At 37.7% G+C, this 13953-nt stretch overlaps 1 protein-coding gene across 1 annotated transcript in view; it reads left to right on the forward strand.

Moving 5' to 3' along the window:
- LOC126090833 (mitogen-activated protein kinase kinase kinase 15-like) overlaps positions 1 to 3541 on the forward strand; it is a 183302-nt gene extending 179761 nt beyond the window's left edge. The window contains 1 exon segment of the mRNA XM_049907015.1: positions 1742 to 3541. Coding sequence (XP_049762972.1) covers positions 1742 to 1925 — 184 coding nt within the window. The 3' untranslated portion in view covers positions 1926 to 3541.
- Positions 3542 to 13953: the final 10412 nt, after the last annotated feature.

Raw genomic sequence — 13953 nt, forward strand, 5'->3', positions numbered from 1 at the left:
TAATAAGTCACAGCCGCAAAATACTAATGTGAATTCTTTACAGACAAATGGAAAAAGTGATAGAAGCCTACCTCGCGGAAGGTCAGTTCGGATTCTGTAGAAATGTTGGAACACGTGAGGCAATACTGACCCTACGTCTTATCTTAGAAGAAAGATTAAGGAAAGGCAAACCTACGTTTCTAGCATTTGTAGACTTAGAGAAAGCTTTTGACAATGTTGATTGGAATATTCTCTTTCAAATTCTGAAGGTGGCAGGGGTAAAATACAGGGAGCAAAAGGCTATTTACAATTTGTACAGAAACCAGATGGCAGTAATAAGAGTCGAGGGACATGAAAGGGAAGCAGTGGTTGGGAAGGGAGTGAGACAGGGTTGTAGCCTATCCCCAATGTTACTCAATCTGTATATTGAGCAAGCAATAAAGGAAACAAAAGAAAAGTTCAGAGTAGGTATTAAAATCATGGAGAAGAAATAAAAACTTTGAGGTTCTCTGAAGATACTGTAATTCTGTCAGAGACAGCAAAGGACATGGAAGAGCAGTTGAAGGGAATGGACAGTGTCGTGAAAGGAGGATATAAGATGAACATCAACAAAAGCAAAACGAGGATAATGGAATGTAGTCGAATTAAGTTGGGTGATGCTGAGGGAATTAGATTCGGAAATGAGACACTTAAAGTAGTAAAGGAGTTTTGCTATTTGGGGAGCAAAATAACTGATGATGGTCGAAGTAGAGGGATATAAAATGTAGACTGGCAATGGCAAGGAAAGCTTGTGGCACAACTTGACTAGAAGATGGGATCGGTTGGTAGGACATGTTCTGAGACATCAACAGATCACCAATTTACTATTGGAGGGCAGTGTGGAGGGTAAAAATCATAGAGGGAGACCAAGAGTTGAATACACTAAGCTCATTCAGAAGGATGTAGGCTGCAGTAGGTACTGGGAGATGAAGGAGCTTGCACAGGATAGAGTAGCATGGAGAGCTGCATCAAACCAGTCTCAGGACTGAAGACCACAACAACAACAATCATGTTCTGTTTTTGGTGCCATAGTGTCAGGTATCATGTCTAGGTTATTGATCAGTTAACCTTTGCCACAACTCTACGGAACTTTCTTCTTTGTCACTTCATGGAGATCTTCTCATCCATGACAGTTTCTTTGAAAAGCCCCTTGCACCCAACCATATTATTCGGTACATTATCCACTATTGCTACCTGTGCCTCTTCTGAAACAGTGCCATGTAGCATTGTGGATATGAAGGCGTGAGGGTCCAACTCGTATCTCCAGCGGATCATCCAGCTTCAAATTTCTTATCGGAATCTTAAATTTCATCATACGAAAGCGTAGATGGATCAGTCAATAAGGCTATAGGGCCATGAGCAGTTCCCTCTCCCATCCTTCAAATGATTGTGAGCTAATGGTTTTTCTTTCAGTAACTTATTAAAACTATTAAAACATGTGTTTCTCCAGCTCTTCTAAACCCTTGCACAGTACGTTTTAGTTATGTCACCTAATTAGATACTGCACTAGGTTTTGGGATGTTGATGTGTGTGTGTGTGTGTGTGTGTGTGTGTGTGTGGTGTGTGTGTGTGTGAGAGAGAGAGAGAGAGAGAGAGAGAGAGAGAGAGAGAGAAAAGTTAATGTTGTCATGTATGCTCAACCCCAAGGACTTGAATTTATTATACACAGTATTAATTTACTGATACTATTCAGTGAGTATTCCATTTTTTCTCAATTTTTTAGAGGTGGTGTCGAGTTGAGAGTATGGAAAGCAATTCTCAAATGGAGGCGTGAGCACCGAGCTAACTTAAGTGCTGAGCGATCTGACAGTGCAACCAGAACCCACCGTTCGACAAGTAAGATAGATGGTGGCGATTCAAACCCTTTTGACAGGACTTGTAGTGAAAGCACAGATACCACAGACTGATTTTGGTTTCCATATATTCTGTACTAATAGATACCTAATCTATAGCTGCACTTAAGGCACTGGAATCGTACCTGTTAATTTCTGTAAATGTCGTGGCTTTTTTGTAAAATGACACATTGTGCAGGATTTTTCACTTCCCATGGAAGTTGGAGTATGAAGATTTACATTTTAACTGGCAAAAATGCTTCCACATTGTGATATTCATCTGTTGACACGTTGTACCTTAATCTGTGATACCATACAGTATCGTTGCTTTGCAGTTTCTATCAACATATTGAAAAAAGAAGTGTGTGTGTGTGTGTGTGTGTGTGTGTGTGTGTGTGTGTGTGTGTGTGTGTGTGTGTGTGTGTGTTTTGTTATAGGAAGTATGAGTAAAGAAATTTATCTCACGTTATGGCATCACATTATATTACTTTGTCATTTTTAAAATTAGTTATTTATTTTCTGTTATTTTGTGTGCAGCGGAATACTTTTCTTTCCATTGCAAAGATAATATTTGCATTGTAGATCTGATACTTTTATGATACATGAAAGTCACTCTCCCTATTTATCTATCTTTCATTCTTTCACCTCTTCCTGTCCCCACTCTCAACTGATGTGTTTGTTGTGCATGAGAGAGAGAGAGAGAGAGAGAGAGAGAGAGAGAGAGAGAGAGAAGGAGGGGAGGGGATTAGAATCATGTCTAGAGCTAAATTTAAAGTTTAAAGCTTTTATTTGGGATATCAGTGACTTTCTCTGCAGATACACTTTGTTCCAATTCTGTAAATTAAATTTTTGCTGAAAGCATTCTTCTGAAACATTTGTTTCTGAAACATTTGTGTGAACGCTTAGTACTGGAGCAAGCATGAATTATAAATGCAGCCAGTAAAACTTAAGGATGGATTCTATTTATTATTATGTACATATATATACACACAATGTTTAGATAAAACTGAAATGTGATGTGTTCAAAAAGAGACACATATGCAGCTGTAGCAAAGCTACAATTGTTCTATACTAGTTAGGACTAAAATTTGATGATAATTTCATGGTTATGCATGACTGTTTCTGTGCAAAGCTGTTCACTTGGAATGGTGTTAATTCGACTTTTACTTTCCTTTTTGTTGATTTATATTTTTGCATGAAACTCTTTATTGTTATAGTAATAAGACAATAACTGTATGTGTTGATCTTCCTATGACATCATCCATTTTTGTTACCAGTGGAAATGTAGTGTCTCCAAGAGACCAACAAAATATGTGTGACATCTTTTAGTATAATCTCTATGCCTTCAGTTAAATGAAGTGTGAATATTTTGTACCATTGTGCTGGAAATCTGTTAGATCTTTTTTCTGCAACAAAAAAGACTCACTTGTGTTATTAGTAAGCATACCAGAAGCAGAAACAAGAGAGTACGTATCTGTGGAAGGGTGTTTAGAAAGTGATGATATTTTTTGTAGTCTCTACATGACAATATGGCTGAGCATTTAGAGGAAGTTCCTCACAGAAACTGGTGCTATCTGTGTATTACTGTATACAAGACTTGTATGAATTTCTTCTGTAAATTTAACTGATGGTGCGATGGTCATTTTATAGTATGTGTACTGGGTTGAGAGTATTAAAACCATAATTTCATAGGTGTTGTGTTGGAGGGTGAAGTTCTCAAAAGTTAAATAATAATGCCAGTAATTTTGGGAAGGGAATAGGGGAGGGGGGATTGATAAGGAAATCAAACATCCCTTTGGGAATAGCCTTGAAGCAAGTGGAGTTCTGGGTAGGTGGCCAGATAAATAGCCAGTCACAAAAATATTTGGAATTCAATACTGGTGCCAGGAACTATATCTGTAGATGCAGATACAGAGATCCACAGTAATGATAGCAGATACGTATAAGCAAAGTGAAATGCCAATAAAAGATGAGGGGATGAATAAAAATAAGAGAGAGTTCCTGGGTTATATTGCTCAAAAGTATTGTTCTGCCCAAACAAATCTCTTAGTGCATATGCTGTGTGTATTTGTTGCTGCTGTGATTATGAATCTAAAAAAGGGACAAATTTGCCCAATTTCTGTGACCAAAAAATACTATGTAAAGTATCATCTGCGCTGCCATTGTTGTGTGGTACGCGAAGTACTGTCCCAAACATCTTTCACAGATGTTTTCAAGACTGCTGCTTAGAGAAGCAATTGCAACTCCGGTTAGATATAATGTAGTCTTGTGAAGGCAGTAAATTTCTGTTTACGACTTCTGCTCCTTGCAACAACCCTCAGAAAGAGGCAATATAAAAAGGCATGTATAGCTTCCCTGAAGCTGTTCATGAGGAAGTAGTCCAATTTACTGTTGCGTATTATTTTTGTTTCTTATTAACAACAAAATACAGGTCATGTAGGCTTTGGTGGTATTAATATTTCACTACTCTCTGCATTTCGTAGTGTTCACCATACAGAGTGGTTGCCTTAGCTTCTGAGATCTGCACCTTTCAGCCATTCTGTGACATGTCCTCTGAGAATGCTACCCAGTTTTCAACTGATCTGCACATCTGCCTCCACAGATCACTGTCAACCAAAGAGATGATCCTTTTTCTGGATACCTTGCAGTGACTCACACTTCATGGCCATAAATATTCTCGTCCATACTGTGAGGTGTCCATATTTTAATGCTGAAAAAATTTTATTCATTGTTGTCCATGATAACGCTGTTTAGCATCAAGGAAGATGTCTGCTGCTTTTCAGTAATTCTGTGTAATTAGACACCAATTTATACAAACTTAGCTACATATACTCCTGGCATACACCCTCCAAGCTGCCTGCCACCTCACATTTTTTCTAAAAAAAAAAAAATCTGCTCTCTTAACTGGCAAATGAAAAGTGTACACTCTGTAGATTAATCAGTTTCTACAAAAAACAAAAAGAAAAATCTGTAAGTGAATATTGACTGTGTCCTTTGCATGACATGGTCTTGCACACTTCAAGTTTTTTTAGTGGAGTTCTTTATTCAGAAACCAAATATGCTTCCTGCCCTGACACACAGGCTTATCAATTCAATGTCAGTTTGAAGAAAGGCAGAAAATATAATGAATACTGATCAGCAGCAAGAACACCTAGAACCATTTGCTGTGCAAATTTATAACTATATCATTCATGATGAAAGCAACAAGAGTTACCTCACCCTGTGCCCCCCCCCCCCCCTCCCCCACCCCCGTCCTCCCAGCCCAGATCCCAAGTGCACTCTTATCTGTATATGTGCGTATGTGTTAAAATGTCTTAAGCACCTTCTATCTGTGGAGTAAATAGTTCTTTGTATTTGTTTACATCGTGGATCTTTCATTAGTGTAATAATTATTTACTGTAGCTACTCATGATTTTCTTTTACATGAGACAATAATTTGAATTGCCTGTTGAGTGAATCTCCCTGTAAACAAGCTAATAATAATTCGTTTTCAATAAAAAGTAAATAAATGTATTATTAGCAACCCAGAAAACTTAGTAAATGACAAGCACTGATGTTTAATTGCTTGTGATTACAGTAAAGCATCACAGTGTTTTGGTTATTTGTTCATGCTTATAAAATAATCTCATACTAATTGTTCTTTTTGACTGTGTTCACATTTATGCACTCTTTCCTTTATTTTATTGTTTGTGGAAGACTGTATGCCACTGATCTGTAATGACAACCATCTAAAGACTGAAGACAATAAAACTTCTATTCATCAAGTGGCATAGCATAATGCAGACTGTTACTCTTTTGTTACTTATTAATCCTATCTTGTTTCTGTTTTGATTCTGAAGTAATTTTAGAAGCATTTTTTGTGATAAACTAGTTATTACCACAGTGCATACAGTACAGTCTGAATTGTCACACAGTATAACATGCTTAGCAGCAAGTAATGCTGTATGATTCATTCAGTTATGTTTTACTACTCGTAATACCACTTTTCTATATATTTTTTGTCTTAAACACTGTTATTGTCTACATAAAAAGAAAAAGTACTTTCTAGAAATAAGATCACTGAAATCTTTTTGATGTGTGTCGTTGCGAGCAATGCGAAATGACTGCATTGTACTATGGCTGCAGAGTGGAAATTGGTTGAGCACAGTTGAAGGCTTGTTGTTTTTGTTAACTTAGAAAACAAAGGGGTGGGGAGACAGACAGATGGACAGACAAAGAGCTATATATTTGAATGCTGCACTGCCTCATCTTTTTAAATACAGATGCTCACCATTGGTGATAATCCAGCAGAAATGCTTTAATTAGAAAGTGACTTACATGTTACTGTTTTATGTCAAAGGGCATTCATTCTTCTGATACAAAAAATAGTTGATTCTCATTTGCCTTACATCATCTTTATAAATTCTGTTCGGATTTGAGTTTAAATAATCTGTTACTACTGCAGCCTACTGATCTTTGTATATAGTTTACTTAAATTACTTTGGTGCAACAATGCCCAAATGTCATGTGGGTTTGTCATTTACATCTTCCTATTTCTTATGAATTACAATGATATAGTAATTTGTTTTGTAATTTAGACTGAAATTGTAAAATTGTATGTCTGCTTGAATTACTTTGGTGCTACAGTGTCGTGCATGAGCTTGTCATTTATATAAGAGCATTTTTATTTGGTGTATCAGATGGCATATACACAGTTTCAGGATTAAATCTTCTTTCAGTCCTAGGTTTCTTTTCCTCTGTTACATAGCACATCTTTTGCCTCTGATAGTAATTTGTATATGTGGAAAATGCCTAGTTGGACCATGACTGGAAGTCAATTTTAAACTGTAAGTCTCTCTATAACAGGGAGTCAGTTCCAAGATCGTAGGAAAGCAAGTGCATATCATTCCCAATACGATCATGTGTAGTAAAGCACTGTGGTGTTCATACCTAGCTTTGGGATGAAGACAGCTTTACCTTACATTTCGTTACCAATATATTCAATTTAGAACGTAAAAATCTGACGATAATGGGAAAGCTCCTTTGCTGAATGCCAATGTTTCAATTTTGCCACCTTGTCAAAAATTTCATCATGAACAAATTAACTTATCCTGTATACAATTTAATTATGGGAATAGCATGCCTTCTGCTTAAATTTCTTAGATTGACTGAAGTGTAATCTTTGCTCTATTAAAGCACAGTATCAGACTGTAAATTATAATTAGAGACTACAGGGGATGAACTAAAATTCTCATTCAGCACAACTAACAATTAGCAGAATGTTCTTTGGCACAAGTATTGTCTCAATGGTGTTGTGGTTCAGGCATTTCTAAGGCCATTGGAATTGTACTAAATCTGTATGTCGAATGTAATTTTGCAAGAATCTGTTTTTTTCTTTCAAGCAGCTTCTTTAATGTAATGGTTGTGGACCTGTCAAAAAAGGGTGGGGGGAGGGGGGGGGGAGGCAGCTATCCAAGTCAAGTGTAGTTGGTGCTTAAATAAACTACTTATGGTAAAAAACCTCTAGGATATTGATTGTAAGTAACAGTTTGCATGTTGTAACCTTTTTTGGAAAATATTACTCCTACTGGTTCTTCAGTACCTCCTCACATTAAATGTTCTACCAACTTTTTTGGCAAACTCATAAAAACATAACAAGTTTCCTCTGAAGGAAGCATTGTTCTTTTTTCATTTATTGTTTGTAAATAAAAGAACTAATCGGTTAATCATTGCATGCAATTTAATGTTACTACTATTGAGAAACAGTGCCCAGGTATGGTATTATGAATATCTGAAGAGCCATTTACAAATTAGCATTCCCTAGAATGTGTAAATTACTTACAGTTCTCTTCTGTTACATATCTTCAGAGGCTTTAGGTCACTCAATTCTTAAAAACGTGCTTGAAACCCTGGTGTTCATTTCCTTTTTGTGAGTGGGGTCCTGTTGGTTAATCCCCTTGTGTTCAGCATTCGTTTCATATTCATGGATTTGGGACATAAGTCCACTATAGTTGTGTTATAGTCAACATTATAACTTTCAGCTTCTGAGAACCATTAAATTTATTACTCACACCTCACAAAGAAGAACTAACATAGCCAGTGTACGCACATAGTCAGACACCGTTTGTTGCAAGACGGAGACACAGCATAACACTCATGAGGGTAGAGAAATAATTGTTGTCTAGATGATCTGGCAGTACTTCTCTAATTCTTTGTAGCGTTCAGCTAAATTCAGTTTTCATATTCTTGACAGTGCAAGAATCTCTCATTTCATTTATGCTATATGTGCAGTGGATCATAGATATTGTCTTCCTTAATACATGATGAAAATGTGTAATGGTCTCTATTGTAAGTACTAGCATTATTCTTTGACCTCACCTCATTACTGAATAAATTTCTTTTACACTGTTTAACTGATCTGACATTAACAATAAAGTAATGGAACTTTGAAATACACTGCTGTTGAATTAAAAATTTAATTACAATTGAGCTTATTTTCAATAACTGACAACAAGAAAGTGCCTACAAGTTGCTAAGAATAAAGTAACCAACTGGTCAAGATTGTTAATCTTATTTTTTCTATTAAAACAATTTGCTCTCCTGACAGACAATACTGGTAGGCACTGTTTCTGGAGATGAACATGTACATATTTACTTTCAAGCTGATCAATATTCATTTGTGTTTTTATTGCATTTAACAATGACACATTTTTATCTCAAGATGGTTGCAGCAGCTCCAATTGCCAATTACCTAATTTTAAGAGATTGAAAACTGACATGGGTTTTCTATTATTGTTAATGTTTAGAACATAATCAGAATATTGAAAGTTAAAAATGTATTGTCTGTTTCAGTTAATAATTTCTTGACAGATGTTCATTGTATATAAAAATGTCAATATGTTGAAATAGTGCCTTAACTGATGAACTTGAATATTTGTTACATGCGCTGTTCAATAGAATGTTTTTTTAAAGATATTTTTAATATGTTGTAATCATGTTACTTTGCACTGCCACTGAATTGTTGTCACAATAAAATATAATTGTTATCTCTTTTTACATTCCAATTTCCTTATCATATTATCCTCCTCATAAAAAATGAAACCATAGCTTAAGTGCAGTTCATCTGTAAAGGAGACAGCATAGAGAAAACTAGTATGTCCCATTCTTGAGTACTGGTTGAGTATTTGGGATGCTCACCAGGTTGGTTTAAAGGAAGACCTCAAAGCAATTCAGAGGTGGGTTGCTAGATTTATTACCAGTAAGTTTGAAAAACACACGAGTATTACAGAGATGCTTCAGGAACTCTAATGAGAATCCCTGGAGGGAAGGTAATGTTCTTTTCAAGTAACATTATTGAGAAAATTTAGAAAATTGGCCTCTGAAGCTTACTGCAGAATGATTACTGCCACCAACGTACATTTTGTGTAGGGACCATGAAGATAAGAGAAATTATAGCTCATGTAGAAGCATATAGATAGTTGTTTTTCCCATGCTCTATTTGTTGAGTGGAACAGGAAAGGAAATGGCTAGTAGTGGTACAAAGTACCCTCTACCATGCACCACATGCTGCTTGCAGAGTATGCATGTATGTAGATGTAGATTAGATTATAATGAAAATTGGAATTAAGTAAAATTTTATATAATACCTCTGTTTACTTAAACGTTATCTTAGTATACAGAGCAAAATGAAGTGTTTATGAACTCTTCTTTCTAGAATGTGACTATGGATATTGTATCCAAATTCATTTAATTTTGAATATGTGAGACTAACTGTATGGTGGCTTGTCTTTTTGATCACATCTCTTTTGGTAGCTACTTGAGCACACATCACAGACTTATTCAGAACTTCAACTTGCCACTAATTTCCCTTGACTCCTAATAATCTCTTCACACTCTTCCACAGTACCATGAGAATAGCACTCCAAGATGGAAGAAATGCTGAAGAATGTGAATTTCCCGCTACCTCGCCTTTGTTATTGCAATTATGGAAATTACTGTTCACAACACTGGTGATTTTTTTATATCGGGCATTAGGCTGTGGCCCAAGGCATGTTTATGAGCCTAGTTTTTTTACCTCTGGCCATGCAAATACCATCCATGAAAGACTGCATTGTATAGCTCACTGCAGTGTTCACTCCATGATTCAGTTCAAAGAATACTGAAAACTTATCTAAATAATTATGATAGTTTACCTCATCTCAAAACATACTCAATGCCACCAATTGCTCTTATACCAATAAAAGCAGAAGGTGAGTAATTAAAAAACAAATGTCTCTTCACCCACCCAAAAACTTGAAATAGTTGCCTCCCCCCCCCCCCCCCCACCCAAATCCCCAATCCCCTTTCCCCAGTGGATATTAAAAAACATCAAATATTGTCAACACATTGATATTATTAGAAAGTCCACATAACAGTATCAAGTTCAGCTTCTGAAACTTTATCCATTATGGGTGAGCTGTGGCTAGAGTTGTAGAACTACCATAGGCTATTATAAGTAGGTATAAACTGTGGTAGTTTTCCTAGTAGCTTTGGTCAGTTAAGATACTAACCATGTTACCAGTACATGGTGGACCGTGTATAAAACTGATTGAGGGTATATAAAGGTCTGCCTAACCTACAGAACATTTTGTTCCTCTTAATTGTCCTCCTCTCTGTTACTTAACTCTGTTACTTAACAACAAACAATATTTATTGTAAAATTAAAAATGTCAATGTTTAATTGAGGTTTTATTAGGAAATTGTTGATTTGCAATGTGAAAAATATGGTTGTTACAGTAAAAATAAATAAAAATAAAATGAAAAATAGATTTATCATATACTGTACTACTGGAGAATGCAATTTCCTCACAAAAAAAGAGGCAAGACAAAACATGTCAAACATCACTTCAATTCTTCATTGAGCTTATATAAAACATGTTTCTGTTAGTGCTAAACAACTTTCCCACTTATCAATAATAACAGGAAGCTCTTGCCTTGATCATGATGATGAACATTCCATTTAGCACAAAATAAAAACAATAATTATGTAGATATTTTTTGTTGTTGTGCATGTAAACAATAATTGTATCAAAAGTAGTTGCTTGGTTACATAAACGTCCAGATGTTTGCAAGCAGCTAATTTTTATTGCTTATAAAATGTCATTTATGATTTTGAAGCATATAAAATACACAGTGGAGTAACACTGAATGATGTGTGGTTCACGGGGTCCTGGGTTCGATTCCCGGCGGGGTCGGGGATTTTCTCTGCCTCGTGATGACTGGGTGTTGTGTGCCGTCCTTAGGTTAGTTAGGTTTAAGTAGTTCTAAGTTCTAGGGGACTGATGACCATAGATGTTAAGTCCCATAGTGCTCAGAGCCATTTGAACCATTTTTTTGATGTGTAGTTCTAATTACATGCAAAACAAAGAAACCAAACAGAAGGAGAAGTTTTCAGCTCCTAGTTCCTCTTTTACACATTCATTTGTGTTTATTTCCCTTCGAATACTACCCATTATCCTACCATTTACTACATCATTTATGTACTGTACGAGAATTAATGACAGTAGTTTGATAGAGTGAACCTCTAGCCGTGACTCAGTTACTGTAAATACAACGATATTGTGAAGAGAGAGGAATTTTTGCAGTAGTTGATAGTATGAAAATAATTGATAGGGAATTGGAAGAAACAGCCACTTTTGTCTTCATATTAGATTTCTGCTGTTCCATTATATACATAAATAACCAGTCAGTTTCATGTTCTGTGGATCATTTGCGTGATAAATCATAATGAAGTGAAGTGACAGTGACAGTATAAGAAAGATGACACACTGGGGTGCACAAACAAAAAGACTGTTGCAGTTTAGCTTTTGGCCAAAAACACCTTCAGAAAAGAAAACACACAAATTCATTCACACAAACAAGCATACGTCAAGCATATATGACTGCCATCACTTGCAGTTTGGACTGTAAAGGACCTGTCACGTAGAATGAAAGCAGCAATCTGCTTGGGGTGGGAAGGGGAAGGGGTAGCAGGGTATGGGGGGGGGGGGGGTGAGAGAGAGAGAGAGAGAGAGAGAGAGCACTGTCTAGTGGAGTGTGCAGGGGGGGGGGGGGAGTATGAAAGCTGCCAGGCACAGTGCCAGGAGGTTGTTGAGTGGGGAGTGAACAGGACAGGAGAGGAGCTGGAGAGGGAAAAGACGACTGGGTGCATTGGCAAATGGTGGCGCACAATGAGGGTGAGGGGATGTGAATAGGGAGAGGTGGCAGGACAGAGAGGGTGGAGACATTGGTGGGAGCGTGTTGGGATAGTAGGTTACCACAGGTTGACAACAGGAGCAGAGATTTTGTTGTACAGATAATTTCTGTATGCGCAGTTCAGAAAAACTGGTGGTGGAAGGGAGGATCCAGGTGGCCTGGGTTGTGAAACAGCCACTGAAATCAAACATGTTACGTTCATCTGCATATTGAGTCACAGAGTGGTGTATGTTGCTCTTGGCCACAGTTTAACGGTGGCTGTTCATCCTGGTGGACAGCTGGTTGGTAGTCACACCAATATAAAAATCTGATTGCCACAGAGCTCATATATGACATGGCCACTTTCACAGGTGGCCTGGTTTCTGATAGGGTAGGATAAGCCTATGACAGGACTGGAATAGGAAGTGCTGGGAGTGTGGATTGGGCAGCTCTTGCACCTGGGTCTTCCATGGGGATATGAATGCTGTGGCAAGGGACTGGGGTTGGGAGTGGTGTAAGAATGGACTAGGATGTTGTAGAGGTTGGGTGGGTGGCAGAACATTACTTTAGGACATGTGGAAAGGATCTTGGGTAGGATGCTCCCCATTTCACAGCATGATGAGGTAATTGAAGCTCTGATGAACGATATGGTTCAATTGTTCCAATCTGGTGTGGGGTTGAGTGACAAAAGGGGCATTTCTTTGTAGCTTTTCTGGGGGGTGCATACTGGACAAAGTAGTTTTGTCAGTGCAGATACACTATCACTGGGTGTCTAGGCTTTATGGGAAGGACTTTTTGATGTGGAAGGGACTACAGCTGTCAAAATACTTGACTGTTGGTGGGTTTAATGTGGACAGAGGTGTGGATGGAACCATCAGGGAGGAGGTGGTCAACGTCCAGGAAAGTGGCACACTGGGTTGAGGAGGACCAGATGCAGTGGATGGGAGAGAAAGTGTTGAGGTTGTGAATGAATGAGGATAGAGTTTCTTGTCTGAGTCCAAATCATGAAGATGTCATCAATGAACCTGAACCAGACTAGGGGTTTGGTGTTTTGGGAGACTAGGAATGTCTCCTCTAGATGGCTCATAAACATGTCAGCATAGGATGGTGCCCATGGCTGTGCCACAGATTTGTTTGTATTCATTACCTTCAAAGGAGAAGTAGTTGTGTGTTAGAATAAAGTTAGTAAAGTTTATGAGGAATGGCGTAGTGGGTTTGGAGTCTGAAGGACGTTGAGGAAGATAGTATTCAATAGCGGTGAGGCCATGGACATGAGGGATGTCAATGTACAGCGGAGTGGCGTCAATAGTGATGACTAGGGATCCAGAACGTAAAGGGATGGGAATGGTGGAGATCTTATGAACGAAGCGGTTGGTATGTTTGACAGCAATTGGAGGAGAATTCCAGACACCTCCATAAGTTATCTAAGCTGGTGCAATCCGAATCATGCCTTTTGCACTACTATCCAACCCCTATCCTAAGCAAAGTGTTCCCCATTGTCAAGCTGTCATAGTGCCTAGGCCATATATAGCTGAAATTTTCAACTTGCAACATCCCCCAAAACTCACTATCAACACTCCTCTAAATACATGATGAAACATTCCTGGAACTCTGTTGTTAACTTTTCTGCCAAAAATACTCAGTCCCACTGAAGTTTCAGTCCTATCCAATGGCCTCACATTTAGGATCACCTTCTTGGACATACCAGAAAGAACAGACACCATGCTAATCCACAGCTGTGATGCATTATATGTAAATTGAAGGTGGAGGGAGGAGAAAGGAAACGAAATGGGAGTGTTTATTTATGTCAGCTGCATTGGGAAGTTATGTATAATCAGTGGCAACGAATGAAGTTGTGTGCTGGACCCAGATTCGAACCTGAGATCACCTGTTTACTAGGCAGTTGTGTTAA

Source organism: Schistocerca cancellata, chromosome 1 (assembly GCF_023864275.1).
Source record: "Schistocerca cancellata isolate TAMUIC-IGC-003103 chromosome 1, iqSchCanc2.1, whole genome shotgun sequence".
Taxonomy (NCBI): domain Eukaryota; kingdom Metazoa; phylum Arthropoda; class Insecta; order Orthoptera; family Acrididae; genus Schistocerca; species Schistocerca cancellata.